This window comes from Malaclemys terrapin, chromosome 1 (genome assembly GCF_027887155.1).
Source record: "Malaclemys terrapin pileata isolate rMalTer1 chromosome 1, rMalTer1.hap1, whole genome shotgun sequence".
Classification (NCBI taxonomy): Eukaryota; Metazoa; Chordata; order Testudines; family Emydidae; genus Malaclemys; species Malaclemys terrapin.
Genome location: NC_071505.1, coordinates 143,202,701 through 143,230,572, shown reverse-complemented (window position 1 = coordinate 143,230,572; position 27,872 = coordinate 143,202,701). Strand labels below are relative to the sequence as shown.

The 27,872-nt window shown below is 50.5% G+C and overlaps 1 protein-coding gene, 1 long non-coding RNA gene and 1 other non-coding gene across 4 annotated transcripts; 1 reads left to right on the top strand and 2 right to left on the bottom strand.

Moving 5' to 3' along the window:
* The first annotated feature begins 38 nt into the window (after positions 1-38).
* Positions 39-1,806, top strand: LOC128844362 (uncharacterized). Its single transcript, XR_008446466.1, has 2 exons — positions 39-104; positions 1,542-1,806. It is a non-coding gene; the product is annotated as an uncharacterized LOC128844362 (long non-coding RNA).
* CHD4 (chromodomain helicase DNA binding protein 4) lies at positions 1,688-27,872 on the bottom strand. Of its 2 annotated transcripts, none has more exons than XM_054042022.1 (40): positions 27,790-27,872; positions 26,360-26,511; positions 23,388-23,515; positions 22,987-23,178; positions 22,542-22,660; positions 21,923-22,164; positions 21,711-21,838; positions 21,392-21,527; positions 20,677-20,858; positions 20,271-20,510; positions 17,955-18,158; positions 17,647-17,852; positions 17,061-17,192; positions 16,697-16,793; positions 16,007-16,198; positions 15,704-15,904; positions 14,333-14,470; positions 11,506-11,627; positions 11,218-11,391; positions 10,778-10,919; positions 10,272-10,403; positions 10,053-10,170; positions 9,694-9,818; positions 9,115-9,352; positions 7,929-8,101; positions 7,576-7,756; positions 7,383-7,469; positions 7,125-7,213; positions 6,909-7,042; positions 6,453-6,597; positions 6,032-6,197; positions 5,527-5,636; positions 5,060-5,186; positions 4,769-4,846; positions 4,514-4,651; positions 4,313-4,421; positions 3,892-4,024; positions 2,687-2,882; positions 2,381-2,556; positions 1,688-2,209 (listed from the first exon to the last, which is right to left on the bottom strand). In XM_054042022.1, the coding sequence occupies exons 2-40, from the start codon at positions 26,454-26,456 to the stop codon at positions 2,192-2,194; spliced, it is 5,745 nt and encodes a 1,914-aa protein (XP_053897997.1). In that variant the 5' UTR covers positions 26,457-26,511; positions 27,790-27,872; the 3' UTR covers positions 1,688-2,191. The 2 variants fall into 2 exon arrangements, with proteins under 2 accessions (XP_053897997.1, XP_053898005.1); XM_054042030.1 differs by having other exon boundaries at positions 5,060-5,183.
* On the bottom strand, positions 5,862-6,004 carry LOC128830691 (small Cajal body-specific RNA 11). The gene has a single exon (XR_008443650.1). It is a non-coding gene; the product is annotated as a small Cajal body-specific RNA 11 (non-coding RNA).

The following is a 27,872-nucleotide window of genomic DNA, read 5'->3' as shown; positions in this document are numbered from 1 at the left end:
GGCCCCCCGAACACACCCACACCCCTTCTTCCCCCAGCCGAGAAGTGAGGCGTAAGCAAAGCACCTTACCGCAGTGGGGGTTGTTTGACTCGTTTCGGAGTAAGGTAGGTGTAAATCTGGAGTGCAACCGCGATTCCAGAATAATTCCATGTGTCAGACCAGACAGCCGTAAAAGCTGCAGGCTTAGTTTACCCTGCAAAGTTAGGGCAGTATTGGTGTCAAGCAGGGCTCTAGAGAACCCCCGCTGCTGGCCTAGCTAGGCTAACCCCAGCCATGTCAAGGGAAGAGGCTTTATTGACTTACCCAGCTGTTTGGGGGAGGTGATGTACTTACATCCACAGAAAGTTGTGGCAGCATAGGCTCCAGCTACATAACACAGCTAAGCTGCTCTAGCTCTGCTGGCAGAGGCTCTATGGCATAGATTTACCCCATTTGTTCAAACGTGCCTTAGGCTACCATTGCAGGAGCCTGTATTGACTTAAGCTCCTTTACATTCACACATGCCTTTTGGAGCTTTAAGCTCAGATTTTTCTAAACAGGGTGTAGAGCTAAAATCTTTACTATTAGACAGTTGAGAGTGTGCTGTATTCACTTCTGTCCAAACATCACATACACCTCTATCCCGATATAACACGGCCTGATATAACACAAATTCAGATACAACACGGTAAAGCATGCTCCAGGGAGGGCAGGGCTGCGCATTCCCATGCATCACAGCAAGTTCGATACAACGTGGCTTCACCTATAACACAGTAAGATTTTTTGGCTCCCGTGGACAGAGTTATATCAGGGTAGAGGTGTACAATAAGATTAACAGAAGTTATGAGATAGCAACACTGATTTGTCCCAACAACTGCTCCAGAATTTTTTTTGGGGGGGGTGGGGGGGAGGGGGGTAAATGTGCACACTTACGTATTTATTTGCCAGATCAGAACAAATTACCACACGCTGCTCCAAAAATGGCAAGGTGGGGCACTATCAAGCCTAAGTCTGGCCCTGTTAAAAGCAGAGCCAAGCAGGCAGCTCTGGCCAGGCCTGTGCTGATAGCAGTAGCCCTAGCAGCATGACTCAATATGGGGGAGAAGACAGTAGCCAGAGATCAGAGACTGGGTGTAGCTATAAAGCGCTCTATGTTTCTTACTATCACTTGGGTATGTCTACATTACAATGGGACACCTGACTCAGGGTCTCAGTTTGGGCTCCAACCACCTTGCAGGCTCCTAGAGCCCAACTATCTACACTGCAATGATACAGCCCCTTAGCCTGAGTCATCTGGCACAGAACAGCTGCAGGTTTTTAATTGTAGTATAGACATACCCCTTGTGCTAAGAGACCACTTAAACTGCTCAGCATTTGTAAAGGCACAGAAATCAGGGACATGAGCACCCCAAGCCAGTAGCCAGCCTTTGACAGCTCATTACCTGAGCAGTAACGTAAATGACACAGATCTGCACTGATCACAGATTGGGCTGGAAAGGAGGTAGCAGCATCTCAGCATGCATATGAGGTTCTGACAATTTTTATGTCTTTCTGGAGCACAGAACAAGGCTTATGCTACAGGATACCAGGGACCCATGCCATGCCATAGAAGGGCAAAGTAGTAGCAGCACTCCACCAGAGATTGCTTGTTTATCTCCTGCTATTTCCTCCCCACAACTTTTTGGCACAGCTACTAAAGACAGCAGAATAAAATACAAGGAAACCTTTATTTTTCAGTTTTATCAAGATTTTTTTCATCTTTTTTAGCTGTTTATTAGTGGACAAGTCCAGTCAGTTTTTGTATTAAAAACGATCTTGATGGAGGTAGCTGTGTCTCTGTCCTGGCTTTTGCTTGGTCTCATCTGTACACTCATCTCAGTAAACAAACTCAAAATAAGATTAAAACAAAAACCGTGGAACTTCAGGCTGAGGCAGCGAGCAGTGCAGCCAGGATTCTGTGTAACAGGACGTGGCGCTGTGGCCTCCAGTCACTATGTACAGAGTCCATCATGTCCCCTCTAGCCCCGGCACACTCCTTGCTTGTGTGGGCTGGCAGCAGAGGGAGGAGTCTCCTCTCCCCCAGGGAGGCCTGTGCAGCAACGTCCACCAAGGGGAACAGCACCCGATCAGGAACGTCAGGCAGAGGAAGGGTAGAGTGTGAAGAAGGATCATTTCAACTTGGTCAAGAAGCCAACAGTACCAAGCCAGGGACTCATTGCTGCTGGGCCACCTGTGGGGTGAAAGAACATGTGTTAGGAGCCCTTACTGACAGCATCCGTCCAGCTGGGACACTCCCCATGGGTCCCACTCTCTCCCGATAAACGACCAGATTGGAGTGGGGTGGATTAAGCTCCAAGAGGGATAGGGATCTCTACCGGCTGGGGGCAGGGAGGATGCTTACCTGCTGGGGAGGTGGTGGGGGAGGAGGTTCGCTGCTGCGGTTGGCCAGTCGACTAAGGATGTTGCGCTCAGACATCTGGAGGCGCACAGCCACAGGTGGGATGCGGGCAATGGTGGCAGGCAGCCGAGTCACATCTGCCTTCATGTCACTCAGAAGCTCCTCCAGCTGCTTCAAAACTGGAAGAGAAAGAGGTGTGGATTTAGAGGGGGAGGAGAAGGGGAAAGGGGCACCCTGGCAGGGGGAAAACAGGTTGGGGGGATAGCGGCACGAAACAAGCCCACCTTTGCTCAGCATGATCTGCCTCACCTTTGTGAAGAACAGCATTGGCTGGCTTGTTCCCAGCCATTGACTCCTTGGACAGGTGCTGGTGGCTCTCTGCCAGACACTCCACCTCAGCAAAACGTGTATTGAGGGCCATAGACGGGTGTGATGGATCTTCCGACATGTTCAGATAGGCAGCTCGCCGCAGCTGCTCCTCAATCACCAGTGCCTGCTCCAGCAGCTGAGAGAGAAAGGATAAGCATGAGAGCCTTGCCATGCCTCCTCCAGTTATTTCCTGCAGAGCAGCCTACCAATCACACCTTCCTACTCCCCCAGATCCTAAGATTTACCTTCTGCCAACATCCCTGCCCCATCTTCTCCGGCCTGAACTACTGCAGCTTCTTCCCTTAGCCCCATTTCTCAGGCTCTTATTTATATTGGGGGTAGTGTCTAGAAATGCCAGTCAAGGATCAGGTTCCCACTGTGTTAGACACGGTGCACAAAGAACTAGTCCTGTCCCAGAACAAAATCATCTCCTAAGCATCCTGTCCTCCATGCAACTATAGCTCACTTTTTCAGGGACTGTTCCCTCAGGTACCGTCACGGTTTTATCCTCTTTATCCCTTGAAGGAGCAAATAGACCACAAGAACAAATTCACAGTGGGTGTTCCCTGAAGGACCTTCAGGCTGTTTCTTCCCCCTAAACCCCAGGAAGAAATGGTCCTAAGAGAACAGTGGCCATTTTCCTGCTTTCCAGTAGGCAGAGCAGTCTGGGACAGGTTTTCATAGTAATTCAATCAGAAAAACAAGCATGCTGATAAAACAAAACAAAACCAGTTCTTGTGTAGTCTCCAAGGGCATGGCTAGGCTAGAAGAAAAATGGTTTTATTGAAGCATTGGTTAACTTGTTTTAGAACCCTACTGTAGTAGGGTGACTACAACATGCACTATCTACGCTAGAATTCTATAATGTGTTCAAACATGTTTTAAAATTATTTTAACTTAGTCTAGACATACCCTGAGTGGGCTGTAATACCAAGGAGCTTGAGGGTGGAGAAAGGGAGGGGGAAATTTTTTAAAAAAAACCATCCCACCCCTTTGATGCTAAAGCACTCCCAATCCACTTCATAGGTTCTCCTGCAATCAGGGAATAGAACAGTGGACAAGCATGAAAGACAGCAATGCTCTTTATCCATCAGAAATAGTCTCAGAGAGGCAGACACCCTCAATTTTCCTTCTGCAGCTCCCACCTTGAACCTCCTGGCCAGGAACTTGTTCTTGATCTCCAGGAAGTTGCCCCTGTTCATCTCACCCTTGAAGGGTTCATTGAGGATGGCATAACGTGGATCATTCTGAATGTCCTGCCAGCGGGCATAGCCATGACTGAGATAGAGGAGCTCAGGCAAACAAAGGTAATGAAAACAAGGGAACACATATTCCAGGCAAATAGGATTGTATCCCATTGGGTGTGAGGGAGATGGAAGAGATGAGACTATCTTGCTCACTGTATCCCTGTTAAGATCCCCACATGGAGCTGTGATCTTGGTTGGGGTGGGTAAATATGAGGCTATCCCACTAACTATATTCCAGTCACCACTTGGGAAGATCCCCTTTATGGGGATGGGTCAGACTCCCAGAAAGGAAAAGGGTGTTCTGTCAGGGGAAGGATACTTGATGATCCCAGCCAAGAGCCAATAGTCATGGCGCCGGTGCCAGATCTCGTAGGTTTTCTTGGTGACAGTTGCTGCTCGTTCTTCATTTTGCCATAGAGAATGCAACTCTGAGAATGGGAGAAAAGAAAGAAAGTCAAAACGGATTTCACTAAGATGAGCAGTGGCAGAGTAAGTGTAGCTGCACTGAGGCCCCTCATACCAGTGAAGCCACCATCAGCTATGTTGAACATGAAGCGCTGCTTCACTGCCTTCTTGTGCCTCTCATCAAGAGAGTCCTTCAGCATCTCCCCATTCTGCAGCATCACCACATCCCTCTTGTCATCTTCCTTCTTCTCCTCTGCAGACACAGGGACCCATTAGAGAGAAAAGTAGAGTATCACAGCAGCTGCACTCATGAGGTACCCCTCTAGAAGGTGGAGAATGAAGAGGGCTGGCAGTACTCTGCCACACTCACCCTTCTCATCCAGGTTGATAGTCGGAGGTTCAGCAGAGGGCTCAGACGACACTCTATCTTCAATCTTCTCCACATCAGCTGCATGAGAAAAAGGGAATAGAAGCCATGAGATCAAATCTGGTAGCTACAGAGGGTTTAACTGTTCAGTCTAAAATCTGGTCTGTTTCCCCAATCACATTTATGTTTAAAGCCTCACCCTGACCAAAAGAGGACAGCATGTTTCCAGAGCTGTACAGAGACTAACTGGGGTCCTGCACACAGTTCTGGGCTTCCAACAACCTCCACTAATACCTTTGCTTTCCATTTCCATTGGCTCCTCCTTCACCTCTGGTTCCTCAGGCTTTTTCTCCTCTGCTTCTGGGGGGTTCATTGGGGACTTTGCCTCTTGTGGGGGTGTCTCCACAGGCTGGGCACACTGCTGATGAGAGAAACCCTGTTAACTCAAGGAGGAGCAGCGTATGGACAAAGCCTGTGAAACCCCACCCACCAGCAGAAGCTGAAGGCAGGGTGAAAGTGTTCCACACAGAGGGTAGCTGTGGGAGAACAGAGTGTCAGAGCACAAAATAGGGCTCCTTCATACCTCTACAGAGTGTTAACAAGGAGATGCATTCTTCTTAGGAATCCCCAGAGTCTAGCTCTGTCCCAGGCAGGCAGGGGAGGAGTACGGGACAGGACAACACCACAACAACAATGGGCACAGCAGAAGAAGAAGGAGATATCTGTAACAGTATGAAACAAACAAGCACCTACTAACTCACCTCCATTGGGACCTCTCCTTCAGCAGAAGCTAGGTTGGGTTCCTTCTCAGACTCCATGGGCTCCCCTTGCTCCCTGGTACTGGCTCCTTCTTCCACCTTCACACCCTCTTCTGTGCCTCCCACACCCAAGACCAGCATATTTGTATATAAATAAAAAAATAAAAATAGAGACCATCAGTAAGTTCTGACCTTCATTGCAATTTGGTGCACCTTTCCCTTAGCTCCCACAAAGTGGACCTCCAACCCAACTTGAACCACAATGGGACCAAAGTCCTCAGACCCCACAGGACAGCTGCAGGAATTGCCTGTTGGCCCCAGCACACCCAGGGAAAGGCAATGTTCTCTCTTGCCTTTAAGGGCATGCACATCTTTTGGGGGCAGCCCTCCTAACCTGAGAGGCAGGTTGATCTGCGTCCGCCCCCAGGTCCTCCCCACCACAGCTCTGGTGAGGGGAACAGCACTGGTAGGGGCAGGACACGGGGCAATGCAAGGGGAAGGCTCTCACCAAGTGGAGGTGCAGGGGCAGGTGTGTTAGGCTGCGTGTCCCCTGGCGTGGAGGGTGTGGGGGTTTTGGGGGAGGGCGAGCCCGGCTGCAAAAGCTTCTTGTTCTCCTCTATCTCTGCTAGTTCTGGCATACTCCAGCGCCCATTCACATGCTCAAATTCCTGCACCTGGCAGGGGAAGTGGAGAAACAGACATGTCATGGGAGAGATCACACTAAGCTGCCCCTCTAAGCAGGGTAGATGGGGATCTCAAGACATCACAGGCTGGGGAGTCCCCAAAGATGGGTGGGAGAGGAAGAGAGCAGCCACTGGTTTGTCCACTGCATACAAGAGCTCAGGGCTTCTGTGATAAGAGGACCTCTGAGGAGAAAGGGATGATGTGTGGTGGAGGGAGAGTTCAGCATTGCTCCACTAAGAACCCACCTTTTTGCGTATGAGTGACATGACTCCAATGCGGGTGAGGACATGCTGGCGGGACAGCCCCTCCCGTGGGACCCCATCTGCGAAGGTCTCTGCACCATCTGCTCCCGGCTCACATAGGTGACGCATGAACAGCGAGACATAGGCCCTGTAGCAGTATTAGATCAGCCTTAAAGGTCCAACAACATGTGGAAAAAGATGCCCTGGGGCTCCTAGTCCCCAGTGACCCAAGCAACAGTCTCCTGGCTCAGACCCGTAAATACTCTGGGACAGTTCCTGAGCTCCTTTCCCTTGGTTCAGTTTCCCCTTCTGTTATTCCTCCTCAGCCTCCCCAAACAGGCTTCTTGCCCCTGCAGCATGCAGCCCCTTTTACCGCTTGAGCCCTCTGCTACTATTCTCACCCTTTCCCAGTGGGTTCAGATGCCACCACCTCCCATCCCTTGCCCAATGCAGACTCACTTGAACTCCTTCTCAGACTTGCCACGCAGGTCCCGGACAAGCCACTGGGTGGTGAAGGCATCCTGGGGTGGCATCCCATAGCGCATAATGGCATTAAGGAAGGCTTTGCGCTGGCGGGCATTGAAGCCCAGCACCTGGAAAAAGGAAGGACAGGTATAGTGAGAGCCCCAGGCACAAACACATGGACTCAAAGGCCCTTTCCAGGGTACCACTTACTTCAATGTTCCCTCCCACACGGGCAAGAAGGGGAGGCAGGGGCTTATCTTTGTCATTTCTCAGGCCTTTGCGACTGGGCCGGCGAGCAGCTGGAAGACAGACAAGCAGGTAAGAGGTACACAACCTAGCATAGTGAGAACATTCACTCAGGACATCCTACGTTACATGGAGAAGGACTGGAGCACCAAGCTCCCAAGCCAAGGTGTCCTGACTGCCTCCTCCCAGAGAGAATATTGCCCAGGCTCCTGGGGCATCTACCTTCAGATCTCTCATCAAAATCCTCATCGCCTTCCTCAGAGGCCACTGAATAATCCGACTGGTTATCTGACTGGTCATCCTGCCAATCTGGAGAAGGAGAAAAAAAAAAGCGTGAGAGCCTGACAGACCCTATCCTTACAGGTCCTGTTCTCCCCATCCCCACAAAAAATCCCTGTGGGTGTCCCTTCTGTACCTCTGTCCTCCTGAGAGCCATCATTGTAGTTGACCTGCTTGCGGATACGTTTACCCTTGCCCAGGTTCCTAGCCAGGTCCTCCTGCTGCTGCTCATAGTGGTGACGCAGCAACTTTTCCCAGTAATCAGGGTCCACTGACTCTTCTTGTTTTATGATCTCCCGCTCCACTTCCTCCTCCTCCTGCTCCAGGGACAGAGGGATAAGAGAATAGCCATGCATTCAAAACCCCCATCCCCACAGGGGCAGATACCTGCTGCTCACCCATCCCCACCACTTTCAGATGTCTACACCCTAGTCACATCTGTTCCTGTTTAACTCCTGCACCCTGGAACAGGAGAAGCAAGATACTCACCCCCATCTCTTCTTCCCGTACCACATACTGGGCCACCTTGAAGGAGCTGAGATACTCATTCATGCCCTGCAGCTCTGTGTCTTCAGTCTCATCCTGATTTCGGTCCAGTAGTCGCTCAATTGCTTTGTCATCGTAGTGGATGACACTGCTGTCCTCACCCTCTTTGCTATCACCTGAAAGAGAGGAGCACGGTCAGTTGGTGTTGAGACTCAAGGGGCTTTTGGGAGAGTGCCACGCAAGGCCTCTCCACGAGGCAGCATTCAGCCCTCCTGCCATTCACTTGGCTGCAGCGGGGGGGGGGGGGGGGGGGGAGGGGGGGGAAGAGAATATTCCCACTCCCATCCCTTGGCCAGCATCCCCTAGACCAGTGTTTTTCAAAGTTTAGGTTGCGACCCAGTACTGGGTCATGGCATGCAAGGCACTGGGTTGCCTTGCTCAGCACCCAGGAATCCTAGCGGCTTTGGGCAGCACCATCAACCGGGATGTTAAAAGTCCCATCGGTGGTGCTGCCCAGCTAAGGCAGGCTAGTGCCTACCTGTTTCAACACCTTGCTGCGCCCTGGAAGCGGCCAGCAGCAGGTCCAGTTTCTATGCAGGGGGGCCATGGAACTCCATGCACTGCCCCTGCCCCGAGCACCAGCCCATGTGAGCGGGGGGGAGGGGGGCGGGAGAAGGGGGAAGAAAGAGAGGTGATGCAGTGCCTGTGGGCGAGAGCTGCATGCACGGCTTCGCCCAGGAGCTGGAACTGCTGCTGGCCACTTCCAGGGTGCAGCACGGTCCACAGTGCCAGGACAGCCAGGAAGCCTGCCTCTGCATCCCGGCTATGCTGCTGACCAGGAACCACCGGAGATAAGTTCACACCCCAACCCCGTGTCCCAATCCCCTGCCCTGAGCTACCCTCAAACCCGGAGTCCTTCCTGCACCCCAACCCCCTCATCCCCAGCCCCGGGCCCACATCCCAACCCCTTGCCCCAGCCCAGAGTCCTCTCCTAAACCCTGAACCCCTCATTCCTGGCCCCACCCAACAGCCCTCACTCCAACCCTCTGCCCCAGAGGTGAGCACCTCCCACACCCCAAACTGCTCATCCCCAGTTATGTTGGGTCACAGGCATCAAGAATTTTCTTCAACTGGGTCCCCGGGAAAAAAGTTTGAAAAACAGTGCATTAGACAACACCCAGGCACTCACCACCCTCAGTGGCCTCATCCTTGAAGAGCTCCTCAGTCCCAAACTTCAGGATGTCATCAAGCTCCTGCTTGGACATGGAGCCCGTCTTGGAGCCCAACCCTGGCCTCACCACCAGATGTGTTAGCATCATCTTCTTCTTCGCCACCTGAGTGATACGTTCCTCTACTGAAGCCCGTGTCACAAAACGGTAAATCATCACTTTCTTGTTCTGTCCAATCCTGTGTGCACGGCTGAAAGCCTGAGGGGAAGATGGTGTGTTCAGAACAACCCCAAAACCAAATACTATACTGCTTCACCCATCTGACCTTGTTTACATAGCCCTGATCTTCCTGGGATCTTTCACTCTCCCCTTCCATTTCCTGCAGGTTACCCCTTGGGAGCAGCCTTCACTGCCAAATCATTTCCAGCCACCCCCTCTCCACTTAGTGCTTTCTTTCTCCACAGTGGAGTTTCCCCCTCCCCTGCCTGACCACATATATGCTTCCTTCTCTCCCCTCCCTCCACTCTCTCTTTCGACCCCCTCATTTCTAAGAGTCACCTATTACCATTAGTGACTCTAGTGCAATCCTACAGCCTTACCTGGATGTCATTGTGTGGATTCCAGTCTGAATCATAGATGATCACCGTGTCTGCTGTAGCCAGGTTGATACCGAGCCCTCCAGCTCGAGTGGAAAGCAGGAAGCAGAACTGCTGAGCACCAGGAGCTTCAGGAGGAGAGCGAAGGGGATGGGGAAGAGCATGTGCATTAGATTCAACTCCACAGACTCATCACATCCAGCCCCTCATGCAGGGAGGCAGTGTCAACCCAGAGGCCTAGGAATGGCATAGCAGGATGTGCTGCAGATCAGCACTAAGGATTAGCAGCAGATGTGGGGCCCCAAGCATCTGTGAGGTGAGGGAGGGTTCTCGTTTTCTGTGGGGTGTATAGGGTTCCATACCATTGAAGCGATCAATGGCCTCCTGGCGCATGTTCCCTGTGATCCCACCATCAATCCGCTCATATTTGTACCCTTCATGTTCCAGAAAATCCTCCAAGAGATCCAACATTTTAGTCATCTGGGAACAAGGAGATAAAGCTGAGTAGGAAGATACCAAACTGGATTGCTGCCTCTCTCACACACAGGGTCCCCAGCCTCTGGAAGGCACTGCCCCATTACCTGTGAGAAGATGAGCACCCTGTGGCCTCCTTCCTTGAGGTTCTTCAACATCTTCTGGAGCAGCAGCAATTTCCCAGATGCTCGGATCAGGGCACTACCATCATACATCCCATTTGGCATCTTTGGAGCTTCCTGGGGGAGGAATTGAAGAGGGGGCACGTTTTCCCGTAGATCTTGGACTCACACGCCATGGTGGTGCTCAGCACCATCATCCTTTGTGCACTGGTATCTTGCTGTTTGACTCCCATTCCATTTTTCTCTTTCCACCCCTTTCCCTCATTGCATCTTCCCCTCCCTACCTCTCGTGGCCCCTGCAGGGAGACTCCCTCTGCTTGCCACTTGGCAGGGGCTGCAGAGGGAAATGAAGGAAGGGCCTACAAACATTTCAAGCCCAAATTAAGGGGAAGGATAGCTGCTCCAGGTGCAAGGAAGTTCAGGCTCACCCCCAAGTGAGGGTGAGGGGTAAGGGGCCTTGCTCAGAGGAGGATTGAGGGGCTAGAACATACCATAGCAGCAACAGGAAAGAGGTAGGGGTGATTACAACATTTCTTCAGATCCATGACCACATTGAGCAGGGAGACTTGGTTGCCACCACCTCGTGCATTCAGTGCCTCAAAGTTCCTTGTCAAAATGTATTTATAGTATTTCCTGTGAAGAGAGAATCTGAGTCACTAAGCCCCCATCATAAAAAGGGCAGATAAACCCCCCCACCAGCTAGCATCAGTCCAGCTCCTGGCACTACCTGGGCAATTCTTCCCTACTAGCGCTACCTATACTCTGCCAATGGTCAGTCATTATCTCTCCATCTCCTACATGAGTGTGTAAGATTATTTCTCCCTGGCAGCAGCAGCAAGAATTCTTGATCCCACCTAGCATGTCCAAAGCATATGGACCTAGAGAAGGCATAAGTTGGTCTCAAGTAGCTCCTCCACCCTCCCATGCTCACTTCTGCATGGGGCTCAGCTCCACCCGGACGATGAGTTCTGTCTTGGAGGGCATGTTCTTGAAAACATCAGCCTTGAGGCGCCTCAGCATGTGTGGGCCCAGCATATCATGCAGCTTCTTGATCTGATCCTCCTTGGCAATGTCTGCAAATTCTTCCAGGAAGCCTTCCAAGTTACTGCAGGAGAAACAAGCACTCAGGGCAGAAGATGCAGGTCCATGGGGAGACAAATAGGGTGGGGAAAGGAAACAAGGAAGCAGACTCAGTCTGGGCCTGCATTACAAGACATACTGGAATCTCTCAGGTGTCAGGAAGTTGAGCAGGTGGAACAGTTCTTCTAGGTTGTTTTGCAGAGGGGTTCCTGTGAGCAGTAGCTTGTGCTGGAGGGAATATCCATTCAACACCCGGAAAAACTGGGGAAGAAAAGAAAGGAAGGGAGTCAATGGACTCATCCAGGTAGTCTGCTGGTCCCCCTTCCCAACACAAGATACTGTGCCATGGAGGAAATTTCCTTCCAGAATCAACCCTTCAAGCCAGGGCTCATCTTAGATTACAGGGACAGTTTGTGCAAGAGTCCTACGTACTGGACCTCCTGGCTAGTGTCTTTACAGAGGCTGATCTCATTCACACATTGCCTAATACTCAGTCCTCAGACCCGCCTGAGCGAGACCCTGCTGCAGCAAGTTCCTACAAATCAGATGCTGCACATTTCCTTTATGTGTCTTGAACTGCAGACCCTTCCAGCCAACCAGCCTTCTCCAGACTGACATATCCACTCTACCTCCTCCAGTTCAAGAGTCCTACCATCCTTCAGCCTCCCTCCCTTTCAAAGAGTAAGAGACCTGGCCAAGTAGATCTATTACTGGCAATTTTTAATTAATTGTGAATACTAGGGAAGTTCCAGAGAACTGGGGGGGAAAACATTAAGGTTGTGCTAGTATGTATAAGCAGTAAAAATGGGTTGACCCAGCTAACAGACTGGTTATCCCAACAATCAGTCCCAGGCAAAAACATGGGAATGCTGATATGGTACTCCAAATTAAACAAGTATTTATGCCAGTCAACATGGTTCTATGAAAAATAATGTCAGACAGACTTGATACTTTGAGATTAAGTTTAGTTGACAAAGGTAACTGTTCACACAGTATACTTTCACTTAGTACTACATAGCACTGATTAAAAAGTTAGAAGTATAACAAGTCAATGTAGCCCATCTGAAATGGATCAGAAACAGTCTAAAACAGATCTCTAAATGTAGTTAGTAGGGTGTCATTCTAATGGGGATTTCTTTTGAATCCCACAGGGATCTGTTGTTGGTTTACAATTATTTAATAGCTTTATTGTCTGGGAGAAAATATGAAATTGCTGATTAAGTTTGTAGATGACAGTTTGGTGGGGTTGTAAATCATGGGAACATCATTCATACAGAACAACCTGGCTTGCTTGGTAAACTGGGCACAAACATGCATTTTAATATACCCAAAGGGAAGGTCATACATGTAGGAATAAAGAACAGTCCCCCATCCTATAAGTATAACCAATAAAGATTTGGAGGTCATGGTGAATAATAAACCAGCTTCCCAGTGAAATGCAGTGACTAAGAGGACTAACATGATCCTTTGTATGAACAGGAATATTTAACAGATGTGGGCAAGCTAGTAATACTTCTATATGCAACATTGATGAAAATGTCATTGAAGTAGTGTTCACACTTCAAAAGAGATGTTGAAAAATTGGAAAGCATTCAGAGGACACCTACAAGGGTTGAAAAACCCAGCCTTACAAGGAAAGCCTTTGAAGCTAAATCTATTTAGTTTAGCTGAGAGGTAAAGAGGTGACTTGATCATGATCTATAAGAACCTACATAAAAGGAGAAGATTTCCAATAGGAGAGGGCTTTTTTTTTTTTATATTATATATAAAGAGTCAAAGACGTAAGATCCAATGGCTATAAATATAAAGAGTCAAAGACGTAAGATCCAATGGCTATAAATATAAAGAGTCAAAGACGTAAGATCCAATGGCTATAAGTCAAAGCTAGCTAATTCATACTGGAAATAAGGCACGAATTTTTGAACAATGAGCCCGTGAGAACATCTTGCAAGGTATGTGTTAGATCGGGGTGGGCAAACTTTTTGGTCCGAGGGCCACATCGGGGAATAGAAATTGTATGGCAGGCCATAAATGCTTACAAAATTGGGGTTGGGGTGCAGGCTCTGGGGTGCAGCTGGGGATGAGGAGTTTGGGGTGTAGGAGGGTGCTCTGGGCTGGGATTGAGGTGTTTGGAGCGCAGGAGGGGGACTCAGGGCTGGGGCAGGGGGAGAGGCTCAGGGAGTGCAGGCTCTGAGCAGCACTTCCCTCAACCAGCTCCCGGAAGCAGCAGCATGTCCCTTCTCTGGCTCCTAGGCGGAGGCATGGCCAGGCAGCTCTGCACGCTGCCCCATCCATTGGAGCGCATAGGAGCCACAGTGGGACCATGCTGCGGCTTCCGGGAGCCGCGTGGTGCCACTCCCAACCCTACGCCCAGGCCAGAGTAGGGCTAAGTCACATTGTGCAGCCCCTGACCCAGCACCCTGGCCAGAGTGGGGCCGAGCCACGTGGTGTGGCTCGAGGGCTGTAGTTTGGCCACCCCTGTGTTAGATTCTTTTATCACATGAAGTCCTTAAATCAAGATTGGATGTCTAAGGGCTGGTCTACATTGGATGTCTAAGGGCTGGTCTACGAATAGCGTAGCTGAAGTCAAAATATCTTGGATCAAATTACCTGGGGTCCACACGGCTCCCCCGTTGACTGCGCTACCGCCGCTCACTCTGGTGGAGTTCCGGAGTCGACGGTGAGCGCGTTCGGGGATCGATATATCACGTCTTAACGAGACGCGATATATCGATCCCGGATAAATCGATTGCTACCCGCCAATACGGCGGGTAGTGAAGAGGTACCCTAAGACATTACGCAGCTCATCTGAGAACATGGGCTTGATCAGGAATTACTGGGTGACATTCTCTGGCTTTTATTATGCAGGAGATTAGGCTAAAACAATGGTCTGGCCTTAAAAAACAAAAAGCCTATAATTCCACCCCCTTCAACCTCCTGCCATCACTCCAGAACTCCTTTTGTACCTTAGATTGATTGTTCTTGAGCCGGTGAGCTTCATCCACAATAAGACAGGCCCAGTCAATGGAACCCAGAATGGCCATATCAATTGTGATCAGTTCATAGGAGGTGAGCAGCACATGGAACTTCACAGATGCTTCCTTCTGCAAGGAAAAATGAGAGAGTTTAGCCATAGGGGAACAGGGAAGTATAGGTACAGCCCCAGGCCAAAGCAGCAAGAGGAGGACCTGCCTCTGCATCAGGCTGCCCTGACCATTCGCTATCATTCAAGGCTTCAAGAGTCAAGGTGTTAATATCAGGCACTGAGGTAGTTCCAACTTGGACAAATCCATTTTACCTCCTTAGCAGCCATGGTCAGTTAGATACAGGATTCTCCTCCACAAGTTAATGTTTAAGGAGGCCAGGCCTCATTCCAGAAGAGTCTACTGTTTAGAAATGGGTGAAGAGAGGGAAGGAGAATGCTAGGGAAATGGACAATTACTAAAGAAGAACTTGGAGGGGCGGGGTGAGAATGATATGGCCAGAGAACTAAATCCATTCCATACAACTCTGATTAGTTGAAATTGTTTCAATGCTGCCTGGAGCTTCATGGAGGAGAAGTAGCTGTCAGCATGGTTCTCATTTTCACTGCCACTCACAGTGAAAGCAGAGGAATCCAAGCTTCCCTATACCGCTGTGGAAGCTTTGAGCAGCAACATCACCCCTACCAAGCTGCCTGTCTGTAGGCTTGGCAAGGCAAGCAGTCAGTTTAAAGGCTCTTTTCAATTAGAATGTTCAAGAGGTTATTTACTGGGAAAGCTGGAATGCTGCAGAAACTAACAGCTGTGGTAAGGAAGGTTCTTTATCAGGGAAAGGGGGCAAGTGGGGGGGAGAGGGGGAATTTTCAGTCAGGTTGCACGAATGTCAGAGGAACTGGCCCTTTCAATGGCTCTACATGGAGTCAGAGCTTCAGTCTCTGAGTTTCCTATTTCGCTCTTATCTAGTGCTATAGATCTCAAATTCCTTTACAAAGTAAGGTCAGTGTCATCCACCTCACAGATGGGGAAATGGAGGCAGAGAGAAGGGACTTGCTTAAGGTCACACAGTGAGTCAATGACAGATCCAGGAAGCCCTAGTCACAACCTCCCTTATTTACTACTGAACTTGGAGTGGAAATGTCTACAACACGAGCAGCACCTGTCCTACCAGGAATCTGATGGAGAACTTATTTCACAGAGGATTGCCTACCAGCCCTCAATTAGCAACCACTTTCACGGCCCAGATCAGAACCAGGTTTCTAGAGGCTGAAGTCCTCATATTCCTGAATTCTCAACTCTTAGAAGTGAGCCAGCGTGCTGTAACTGGGGCTTAACTGGAATCAATTTCAGGCTCTTTACCTTCATCCTGGATGCCTTCTTGCCCCCACGTATGGCATTGTCCTCAAAGGAGAACTCGTTCTCCCGGATGATGGCCCGGCTGTCCTTGTCCCCAACGTAGGTCACCACATACATGTCTGGAGCCCACATCTCAAACTCCCGCTCCCAGTTGATAATTGTGGAGAGTGGGGCACTCACCAGAAAGGGTCCCTTTGAGTGGCCCTGGGGACAGAGTCATCAGGAATGTTACAGAACTGCATCCCACCAGGGCAAGAGAGCATTCCCACAGATATGTGCATATCCTCAGCCACTTTTGCTCCTCACCTCTTTGTACAGAGAGTACAGGAACACAGCTGTCTGCACTGTCTTGCCCAGCCCCATTTCATCAGCCAAGATTGTGTCTGTGCCCTGGGCCCAGGAGAAGCGCAACCAGTTCAGCCCCTCCAGCTGATAGGGGTGCAATGTCCCTCCTGTTACATCAAGGTACTCTGGCTGCCGGTCATACTTCACCGTTGGCTATAGTAGAAGGAGAAAAATGTTGAGTCCCTTTGCACCAATCAGACAAAAATCAGCCACCAAGACTTCTGTTTCCTATGCACTGGGCTCCAGCTTATGCCTCCCTAGTTCAGGCACAGTTGAGACAGTGGCAGGACAAGCCCCCATGCCATGTGTCTCAACTGGCCCTGAATGGCATCCCATCTGAAGAGCTCAACTTTGGAAACCAAACCCTCCCTATGACAAGTCAGCCAGTCCCCTCCCTAAATGGCAAGGTAAAACTAAGTTTGAAGGTTCTGTATCCTCTTCCCTTCCCCTTTAACCCAATAAGGGGGCTCTCTGGAGACCGTATCCTTCTGCCTTCAGCTTAGTAATTTACTGATGTGTAAGAGTCAGATGCACCAGCTGGCATCACTAGTGGGAGTGAAAGAAACATGCTTCACACTCTTCCCCTGTAGATGCAGGTATCCCACACATCCCAGAACCCACTCGCCTCCCTAACAGGGAGCAGTAACTTACATCCACCGTGGGTGTGTCTGGGGGTCTTTCCAGCTTCCGCATCTTCACCTTCTTTATCTTCTTGCCAGGCCGACCCTCTTCACCTCTCATCAGCTCCCTGTATAAAGATATTCTTTGGGTGTGGGTGGGGCTATGTGAGTTGAATGGAATTTGCAGGAGACACCAAATGAGGAGGGGCTGCAAATAGCAAGGAGGATAATCATCCAAAGTGGCCAAGAGACAAGCCAACCCTGAAACACACTGCAAGGCAGGCACAGGGCCACTGCTTTAAGGAAAAGGAGTCAGTAGGGGCAGAAGGATTCCTTGATCCCCTTCATCCTACCAATCCTGCAGTTCAGGAAGATCCCCCACCCCACCTCCTTACCTGTGATTCCAGTAGGCCTGTTTGTAGAGGTCATAGTCCTGCACCTCCACATCCTCACTCTCCCAGGAGGCCTGGTCATAGGGCAGGTCCCTCCATTTAATCAGATAGTGGACATTCCCCTTCTTATCCACACTGCAGAGAGAGAACAATAAATCTCAAGCGTGGGAACCAGCTTTCACCCAGCCCACCCCTTGCACATGGGGGAAGGAAGGAAGGTAGGAAACAGAAGGGGTAGGGGTAAGAGAGCAGCTATGTCCATAATCCCCAGCATAATTGAAATCAAATCTCCAATCCCACCCTTTCCTACAAAAAAGGATCCAGTTGATCCCATCATAAAAGGAACCCTGCCTTTATCTATAGTGGATGATCCACCTTCTTTCTGCCAAGCGTGACCAATATTTGTGGTTAGGGTCTCAATGGATCTTATCACAATAGGTCCTCCCCTCCCGTGATGGAGAATTCAGTGGATCCTATTCCGTTCCCTTAGTCATGCTTGACACTCTTGAGAAAGCCCCCCCTCCCCACTATCTCTGTAGGCTGGAATCCACTGGATCTTGCTGTGACAAATCCTTGCTCCCTCCCTCACCTGTGGTTGAGGATCCGGTGGATCATCATCCACTCAGGCTTGATCCCATAGCGATAGAAGCGCTCCTCCATCTCAGCAAACTTGGGGTCCTTGTTCTTTCGCTTGCGGCTCTTCTCCTCCTCACCACCAAAGTCCCCTGAGGGTGGCTCATCCATATCATTCTTGCGTTGGTAATTTCGGAACATCACTTGGCAGTGCAGCTCCAGCTGGAGCCAGAACAGACATATATGGTTAGAGTGGCATCACACATCCCTCCCACCACACAAAGGTAGTGGTCCACTCCCTAGGCAAGCCAAGAGCCCACTAACCTGCAGCTCAGACACCCATGAACAGTGCCAATAGGACATGCCCTGCCATTTGACGAAGAACTGCCGCTCAGGCCGGCCCTCCAGGGGTTTGGGGGAGGGAGTGTTAGGGTCTGCATCAGCTGGTCGGGGCACTGGTGTGGGTAGTGGGGGCTGGCCCCACTTCCAGATCAAGATCTTCTGCACCTTCCCCTTCAGAGATGGGCACTGGAGAAGTGAGACAGAGGTGGTTATGCCAGAATTTAATACAAACAACCCCAACTTCCCCCCAGCATTTTTCTGAACTTTTGCCAATTTGTCATTTTTCCAGGACAATGGGTAGTGATCAATGGCTCCATGTCTAGTTGGCAGCCGGTATCAAGCGGCGTGCCCCAAGGGTCAGTCCTGGGGCTTCCCCCCCCAATATCTTCATTAATGATCTGGAGGATGGCGTGGACTGCACCCTCAGCAAGTGTGCAGATGACACGAAACTGGGAGGAGTGGTAGATACGCTGGAGGGTAGAGACAAGATACAGAGGGACCTAGACAAACTAGAGGATTGGGCCAAAAGAAACCTGATGAGGTTCAACAAGGACAAGCGCAGAGTCCTGCACTTAGGACAGAAGAATCCCATGCACTGCTACAGACTAGGGACTGAATGGCTAGGCAGCAGTGCTGCAGAAAAGGACTTAGGGGTTACAGTGGACAAGAAGCTGGATGAGGAGAGAGTGTGCCCTTGTTGCCAAGGCAGCTAACAGCATTTTGGGCTGTATAAGTAGGGGCACTGCCAGCAGATCAAGGGACGTGATCTTTCCCCTCTATTCGACATTGGTGAGGCCTCATCTGGAGTACTGTGTCCAGTTTTGGGCCCCACACTACAAGAAGGATGTGGAAAAATTGGAAAGATTCCAGCAGAGGGCAACAAAAATGATTAGGGGGCTGGAACACATGACTTATGAGGAGAGACTGAGGGAACTGGGATTGTTTTAGTCTGCAGAAGAGAAGAATGAGGGGGGATTTGATAGCTGCTTTCAACTACCTGAAAGGGGGTTCCAAAGAGGATGGATTTAGACTGTTTTCAGTGGTACCAGATGACAGAACAAGGAGTAATGGTCTCAAGTTGCAGTGGGGGAGGTTTAGGTTGGATATTAGGAAAAAGTTTTTCCTCTCGGAGGGTGGTGAAGCACTGGAATGGGTTACCTAGGGAGATGGTGAAATCTCCTTCTTTAAAGGTTTTTAAGGCCCGGCTTGACAAAGCCCTGGCTGGGATGATTTAGTTGGGAGTTGGTCCTGCTTTGAGCAGGGGGTTGGACTAGATGACCTCCTGAGGTCCCTTCCAACCCTGAGATTCTATGATTCTAGGACAGAGGAGCCCTTAGCAAAGTGCAATGTTCCTGGGGCAGGCGGGGGGACAGGTCCGGCCCTCCCGCTGATTCTTGCGGGAGATGTCTTAGAGCCATACAAATCCATATAGATTCTATATGGAAAACAAACTACTGGACTGGATCATCCCAGGGTCCACTTAGTCCAGTATCCTGCCAGATGGCTAGAGGACAATTATGGAAAAAACGACACAAAGGAAGTTTCTTCCTAACCGGTCAGATGTTGGAATATGCACTGAAGCAGGAGAACTTTTATATTTCTCACTGTGGATGTTCTCAATAGCCACATATACATTTAAACCCCTTTTAAATTATTTTCTTAGTGATATCTTGTGGCAGTCTATCCCAGCTCTGTTCTGGAATGTGAGGCCTCTGCATATGCCACCAAATCTGCAGCCCACATAGATAATTCACACCCCACTGCAGGGTGCTGGAACAATTTGTATAGTGGGGGTGCTGAGAGCCATTGAACCAAACTATAAAGCCTGTATATAATGGAAACCATTTCAAGCCAGGGGGTGCTGCAGCACCCCCAGTTCCAGCACCTATGCCCTACTGATAATGAACTTAGCTAAATGAACAATTTTTGTCAGCTCTAACACTTTAGGATTGAATAGTTTAAACCATAGCCTTTGTTCTCAGACATGTTCAGGGGTCCAGGAAAGTTGGAGCCTCAGGTCCCTGGAGCCATGTCCATGGAACCATTTTGCACATGGTAGTATAAGTCTGCCCAACACTGGGACCCATGACCACAGAGCCCCTTTCTGAAGTCTAAATAAGGTAACCAAGCTATGAGGCACTGTAAGGCTGGAGGAGAAAGGCCCCAAACAAATAAAGACAGAAAGAAATGGGCAAGCTAGAAGAGCAGTTACATCCCTGAGGGAGCTACACATCCCTGAGACAGAGAGGGATACCACTCCCTATGGAGGTGGGTCAAAGGGGGGTAGCAGAGACTCACAGTGCAGCGAGGGCATAGCCATTCCCCATTAGGAATCTCTGGCAGTGGGGGATTTAGACAGTGAATGTGGTAGGAAGAGGGACAGGCATCACAGCAGAGCAGTTCCCCTCCATCCTTGCAGACCCGGCAGAACTCCATGTGGTGATCATCCTCCTCCTCAGGGTCTCCCACAACATCCTCCAGGATCTCCTCGCCTTCAGAGTTATCCTCCTTTGCCTCCCACTGGATCCCCTCCTTCTCCTACAGCAGAGAAGAAAACTATTAGCCCAGGGTATACAAAACCCCCATCTTCCTGATGCCCCCAGCCTCCCATCATCTTTTCAACTTAGCCTTCTGCAGAAACAGGGAGTACAGAACCCCCTTCCTCCATGGTTCTTCCCTTGGGTGTATAAAATCTTGTACTCACACAGTGTGGGCAGCTCCATTTGCCCTCTGGGGCTTTCTCCATGTCTGGGTCCAGGCAGACCATGTGGTAGGCACGGGGACAGGTGTCACACAGGATGATTTCTCCTCCCTGCTGACACACCTCACAGTAGTCCTGGTGATCTGTCTCATAGCCATCCACAGGAACTGTGGAGTCGTCCTCACCTGGAGAGGGTGGTGGTGACAGTTACACATCATTGGAAGCCATTGGCACTGGTAGAATTCCTTCCTGCAGCAGTGGGGATACCCTGCCACACCAAAAGGCTACATAGGAATAGAGACATTGCTCCAGATCCAGACAAAAAAAGGCAGGGGCAGGCAGCTCTTGCTCCACAACAGTCAAGGTGAGTGGAAACAGAAACCAAGGACAGGGCAGAAAAGCAGCTGTTGCCAACTGCAATAATTGTATAAGTCCCTTCATGTCTTATTCTACCTATGGGACCCCAGGCAGGATTGCTTCTCAGTCCCTTCCTCAGGAATTAAACTCTTCAGTGCTAACTGTGGGTCAGACTCACAAGTTACCTTCCCTTTCAGGGGTCTTACCCCATTCCAATAGTTCTTCCACCCTGAGCTCTCTCTAAACTAAACCCCTAGACAGGAGAATTGAGTCCTTAGACACTAACAGCAGACAATTCTCACATCTCCCCCCGATCCCCTTAGTTGTGCTTCATCCGAAGCTGAGCACTGTACTTGGATACCTTTCTTTTTCCTTTTTCCAGCCTTCAGTTTCTTGCGGCTGCGGCTGCTGCGGCTAGTGGATCCATCTGAAACAGAGTAGCTATTGATGCTAGCATCATCAAAATCTGATTCCACATCCAGATCCTCATCTTCACTCTAGGGAATGCAGGAAGAAAGTATGGTGAGTCAAGCAGCTATGGTTTACCAGCCTCCTGCATCCTTGGACCATCCTCATGCATTGCATGTTGGGAAGCGTGGCACTGGTCAACTGCAAGTTCCTGGTATCATCAGTTTATCAGTATCCCCAATGGGGAGAAAAGGGAAGAACAGTCAACTCACTGATGATCTCTTACGCTTGGAGCTAAATCCTCCCAGTTTGATTTTCAGAGGAGCCACCTTCTTGGTTTTGGGTTTCTTGATGTCAGGAACACGAGGACTGGCCTTGGGCTTCCGCCGGGCATTAGGCCCTATGAGTAAGGGAGATTGTGAGATAGAGGATCACCATTCTCTAGCTACCACATTCCACCTCTCATCCTGGTTTTTCATCTCACCTTTGCCCTCCTTGGTCTTGGCCTTACGTAGTGGCACATCAGCAGGGGGCTGGGGAAGGACAGCATCCACGTTGGCCACCATGCTCTCTACCACAGCCACAGCCGCAGCCGCTGCAGCTGCCACAGAGGCCCCTGAACTGCCTTTGAAGGGGTTGTTAGTGCTGAACTCCCGCCACTTGGCCCCCAGCACCATCATCATCTTTGAGACAGCTATCTTAGGATTCTTGGCAGCTATGAGTGGCCTGTGTGGGGGCAAAGAGGGAGTGTTACTGAACGGACATGGATACTGGATCCCCCCCATCCCAAGAACTACAATCCAGCCTAACCCCAGGGTTACTAGCTGCTGCCATCCTCCTGAGGAGGGAAATATTTCTGGCTCTGGGAGAGGAATGATGTCTACATTAGAGCAGAAGGGGGCCTGAAGATATGGACTTGTGTCCCAGCTTTACAACCAACAGCAAAACCATGGGACCAATCACTTTATTGTTGTCTCCATTCCCCTTGCCCTGGGGGTAACTGTCACCAAATGGTGGCCATTTAGTGTCTAAAATGCTTTGAGGTCCAGGGAACAAGGATATTTTGTCCTGTTTCCCTTCTGCTCCAGAGGCCCAAAACTTACCTGACAAACTGGCTGAAAGCCTTGTAGTTGGTGAGAGTGCGGTAATCCTCCTCTGTGAAGATATGATCAATGTCCTCCATACCCCAGTCTTCCAGGAGCTGAGCAGATGATTTGGGTTCCTATGCAAAGGGTGCCAGAGTGACCAGACACAATGAAAAGGGGTTTAGCCTCTATATACTGCAGGCGAGCCCATCGGTCTGGAGGGCGGGGCGGGGGGGGAGGGGAAGAGGAGAAGGGAAATGACAACTCTGGGTCAGGGGATTCCCCCTCAAGGTCTAGGGATGAGGGGAAAGTAATTTGGGAATATGGCCCATATGGGCCAAGTCTAGAGGACAGAGGGAAGAACAAGCAGGACAGCCCCCATGTGCCATTGTAAGGGAGCAATGTGATGGTCTCTCCAGGTCAGATCTAGGAGACAGAGTGGGGCAATGGGGCAACCTCTCACCTTTGAGTCATCATCTTCCTCTTCTTCCTCCTCCTCCTCCTTGCGCTTGGCTTTGTTTTTCTTTTCTTTCTTGGGCCCTAATTTCTTCTTCTTCTTCCTCCCAGGGGTGTAGTCACTGCCCTCACTGTCTGAGTGCAGCACCTCCTCTTCCTCCTCCACAAACTCATTCCCCTCACCAGAGCTGTCCCCTAGCTGGAGGAAAGGGGGAAGAGAGAAGGTCAGGCAGCTGTGAGAAGAGACCTGAGAGAAGTACTCAACACCTTCCCCCACACTCCAGGGGGCTCAAACTAGGGGTCACTGCACAGCCTGAGGCAGTAACAGAAATGACTGCCTATGTGCCCAGTCTTCAGAGCCTGTTCCATGGCAGAATATCCCCTCACACTCAGCCCTCCATTCCTCACCTCCTTTTTCTGGCGCTTGCTAAGTTTGGGCACTTTTGGTTCCTTCAGCTTCTTGGGCTTCTTTTTCTTCTTGATTTTGGGAGTTTCAGCCTCTGATAGCAGCTCTTCCTCTGGCTCTTCTTCAGGCTCTGGAGGGGGATGCGTAGGTAGGGGAGAGCAGAAGAATTAGGAAGCACTGATATATACCAAAGCACCACCATCATGCCCTCTGGGCCATGCTACACAATCCAGGAGTGCTGCATCACAGCATACCCCAACTCCCCACACAACTCAACTGCTTCAACTCCTTGGTACACACATTCAAACCCACACATTCATCTTAGCCCTGTCTAACAGTGTCCAGTAACAGACTGATCATACCATACTGAAGAGGGCAAAATCAAAAGCCCTTAGACCCCCATACCTCCCACATCACTATCTACCCTAGTTAGCCCACTGCTCCTTCTCCAAGCAAAGCCACACATGTTATTTAACAGGTTAGGAATTTCCTTAGCCCAGCAAGCATAGCAAAAATGGAGTTAGGAATTACTGGCCACATGCAGAGGAATCAGCAGTCAGAGATGTGAGCAGTCCTAATTGGTAAGGGAGGAAAAGAGCAAGACAAGAAGCCCCCAGCTGGTCTTTGGAATAGGCAGCGTGAGAGTGTAGCAGAAAGCTCAAGAGAACCAGCTGATCAGGGATGAGGGCATGGGCTCTATCCCAGGGTCCCCAGAAGAAACCTCTACAGCACAGGGGCCCTATGGTGGCAAGCAAGGAACAAAACAGTCAGTTGCAACTTGCTCTTCCCCTCCCACCTGGGCAGCTTCTGTTCAGGGCAACTCACTCACCAGATCCCTGCCTCAGCAGCCAGCCCACAAGCATAGCTTTCCGGCACCACAGTCAGCACGCTCAGTCCCTCACTGTTGTAATGCATGCCAACTCTCCCCCACCCACAAAAACACACTCCCATCTGTGTTCTTTCCCCCTCCTTCCCACACAAAGCCCAGAGAGGAATGGACAACCAGACAGCCCTTTCCTTTGTGACTGGATCCACAGCAGCCCAACCATTCACCCTCTCTCCCGTCCCCAACCACCCCACCCATTAGAGTGAGAGTTACTCATTCTCCCTCCAGGGGAAAATGGCCTCCTGACCACAGAAGCGAGGCAGGATGGGAGAAGCCACAGCTCACAGCAGATGCAGCCACCAGAGAACAAGGGGCACAGGGGAATGTGCTCGGGATGGGGTCCATATTCACAATGGACACAAATATATCCCCTTCCAGCAATATTTGCCTGTATCTTATCTACCAGGACAGGTACCATATCCTTCCCTTCCAACCAGTTCTGATTTTAGGGCTCTGTCAGCCTGCCCCCCCCCCCCCGCCTCGATTTCACCCAGTACATTTCCTGAAGCTCTTAAATTCCCAGTGACTTAAGTCAGTGGCTCTCAACCTTTCCCGACTACTGTACCCCTTTCAGGGGTATGATTTGTCTTATGTACCCCCAAGTTTCACCTCACTTAAAAACTACATGCTTACAAAATCAGACATGAAAATACAAAAATGTCATAGCACACTAGTACTGAAAAATTGCTGACTTTCTCATTTTACCATATACATATAAAATAAATCAGCTGGAATATAAATATTGTACTTACATTTCAGTGTCTAGTATATAGAGCAGCACGAACAAGTCTGTGTGAAATTTTAGTTCGTAACTGATTTTGCTTGTGCTTTTTATGTAGCCGGCTGTAAATCTAGGCAAATATCTAGGTGAGCTGCCATACCCCATGGAAGACCTCTGTCTACCCTAAGGGTACGCATACCCCTGGTTGAGAACCAACTGACTTAAGTGACTAGGACAGGGAGTCTAAGTGGTGGTGGGGGGGTGATTCTAGAGCTCCTTTCTAGAACTCCTATTTTACAGAGTGGCAAAATGAGTTGTACATCCATACAAGTCAGCAATAGAACTGGGAATAGAACTTGAGAGTTGACTCTCAATCTCCAAAGCTCTAACTTCATTCCCATTCTCCACACAGACACTGCAGTTATAGTGAAAATCAGGTATGAGGCCTGAAGAGGAAAATATTAAGGGAAGGATTCTCAACATTTTTCTTTCTGAGGCCTCCCCAACAGGCTATAAAAACCTCCATGGCCCACCCATGCCACAACCACCATTTTTCTGCATATAGAAGTCCGGACCCGCATTAGGGGTAATAAGCAGGGCAATTGCCAGGAGCCCCATGCCACAAGGGGCCCCGCAAAGTTAAGTTGATCAGGCTTCAGCTTCAGCCCAGGGGGCAGGACTCAGGGCCCTAGGACTTCTGCCCCACACAGCGGGGCTTCAACTTTCTGCCCTGGGCAAGTCTTAATACCAGCCTTGCTTGGCAGACCCCCTGAAACCTGCTCACAGCCCCCTGGGGCCCCGGACTCCTGGTTGAGAACTGCTGTACTAAGAGAACTGCACAGGTAATAAAGCTACTGATACAAAACACAAGAACAGGGCTAAGGTGAACAGCGTAGAATGATCCATGGGAAGCTTGGAGAGTAGGGTGTGGTGAAGACAGAAAGTGGGTCATGCAATAGCCCAAGGCAGTTTCCTCTGGACTGTCAGCAGGTCTGAGCTCCCAGATGGATGAGAGGAAGCCAGACACCTTGCCCTCTTACATACTGTTCCTGCTCCCAGCCATGGTACATATACCTTGCAGGCACTCAGATGCCCCATTAAAACCAGATTCCCTGCCCCAAGGACCTCCAACAACCTGCACTAGTTTGGAATAAATCCAGTTCTACCTCACTATAGTGTGCGGACCACAGCTTTTAAAAAGGACACAATAAAGAGACCCAAATATTCTAATCACCTGGGCTCCTAATGAAACAAAACTTCTCCCTGCACATTGTATTTTACATGCAGCACCCATTCAATAGAACAGCCCCACTACCACTCCCTTTTACATACTGCTAGTCACAGCCATCCTACAATGCCATCTATACCTGGGTGCTGAGGGATGCTATTATTCAGCAGGATTTCCATCTCCTCATCATCACTGCCAGCAGAACAAAGTGATGGGGATCCAATGCCCGATGCCATGTCCTCCAAATCGGGGTACTTGGGCTCAGACAGCTTCTGCAGCTTTGTCTCCTTCCTGCCAGTCAGACCAGTATGTTGTTAAAAATGCAAAAAAAGTTAACTATGATAATCATCATGAACCCACATTCCCATGCAATAGTCCTGCCCAATGCACATCTGTAGTGAACTTAGAAATGTGCAGCCCCTGACATAAGGGCTGAGTAGGGAAGCATGGAAATGCTGAGACTAGGCACTAGTTTAGGGTCCTGATGAGGGTGGTGTTGTAGCTACTGGGAATTAAACTGTGTCATGAATTCATTTCATGCAAAGGGCCACCAAATGGCGGTCTGATGGTAACAGCGTCCAAACCCTTGCAATATGATGCCAGACTGGTACCAGTGCTGTAGAGTATAGTTAAGTGGAGTTTTGTGACTTTTAGGTAACTGGTCGCAATTTAATTCTAGATCGTTAAAACCTTTGTCAAAGCTACTCTTGACGCTCCCCAAACTTTGGTGGTTTACATCTCTAGGGAGCCAGCCATGGCTGAGCGACAAGCGGGTGCAGCATGGAACAAGTGTTTGGGGAACAGCCAAACTCGCCTTCACAAACAAAGTGTTCGCTGTCTTGAACTGGCGATCAATTCATGAAGTAAATACTCCAACGAAGACAAAACCCTAGCGGTGCGAGAGACCAGCATCGCAGCCCCCCCGAACATTTCCCATATTCGAGACGTGCATTTAGGGTCCCCACCGAAAAAAAAAAAAGCCTTTTTAGTACCCGGAGGATTCACATCCCACCCGCCTCACGGAGCCGGCGGGGCAGGACAATGTACACACGCCCGTTCAAGAAGCCCCACCACGCCCCCGGGAGACTGACAGAGGCCCCCCGATTTCACGCAGAGAAAACAAAGGCACCGCGATCCCGTGGCATGCACCGCGCGGGCTCCCGGCGAGCCTGCTCCCCCCCCCCCGCACACACACGCGGGGGGAGCCCAGCAGCACGCGGCCACCCCTGCCCCTCGCGGGGGGCGGGCGCAGCTGCGGCTCAGGGCGCTCGGCCAGTCCCGGCGGGCGGGGCCATTCCCGGGGGCAGCAGGGGGGCGAGCCGGGCCGGTCGCTGGTGCGAGGCGGCTCCGAAGCAGGAGGGTCCCAGGCACCGCGGCTGCCCCGTGCCCAGCAGGGACGCACGGCGGCCGGGCCGAGGTCGGCGCCCCCGGGACCCGGGGAAGGGCAGCTCCCGGGGGGCTCGGCGGCGACGACAGGACTGGAGTCGGCGCCATGAGGGGGTGCAGCCCCCGCGTCCTGCCCTTTAAAGCAATTTGGGGGTCGTGTCCGGTCTCTGCCCCTCGCCTCACCCAGCTCGCCCCCCGGCTCCTCGGCTCTCGCTGCCGCCGCTGAAGGGAAAATGGCCCCGGCTCCGGCACCACCTCTTAAAGGG

Excerpts from the sequence above, each read along its gene's own strand:
- CHD4 (XM_054042022.1), bottom strand. The coding sequence starts at position 26,456 with ATGGCATCGGGCATTGGATCCCCATCACTTTGTTCTGCTGGCAGTGAT. Across the intron at positions 22,165-22,541 it reads GCTTTCAGCCAGTTTGTCAG|GCCACTCATAGCTGCCAAGA; the intron begins GTAAGTTTTGGG and ends GCCCCCACACAG. Across the intron at positions 7,470-7,575 it reads TGGCTCTCAGGAGGACAGAG|ATTGGCAGGATGACCAGTCA; the intron begins GTACAGAAGGGA and ends CTCCTTCTCCAG.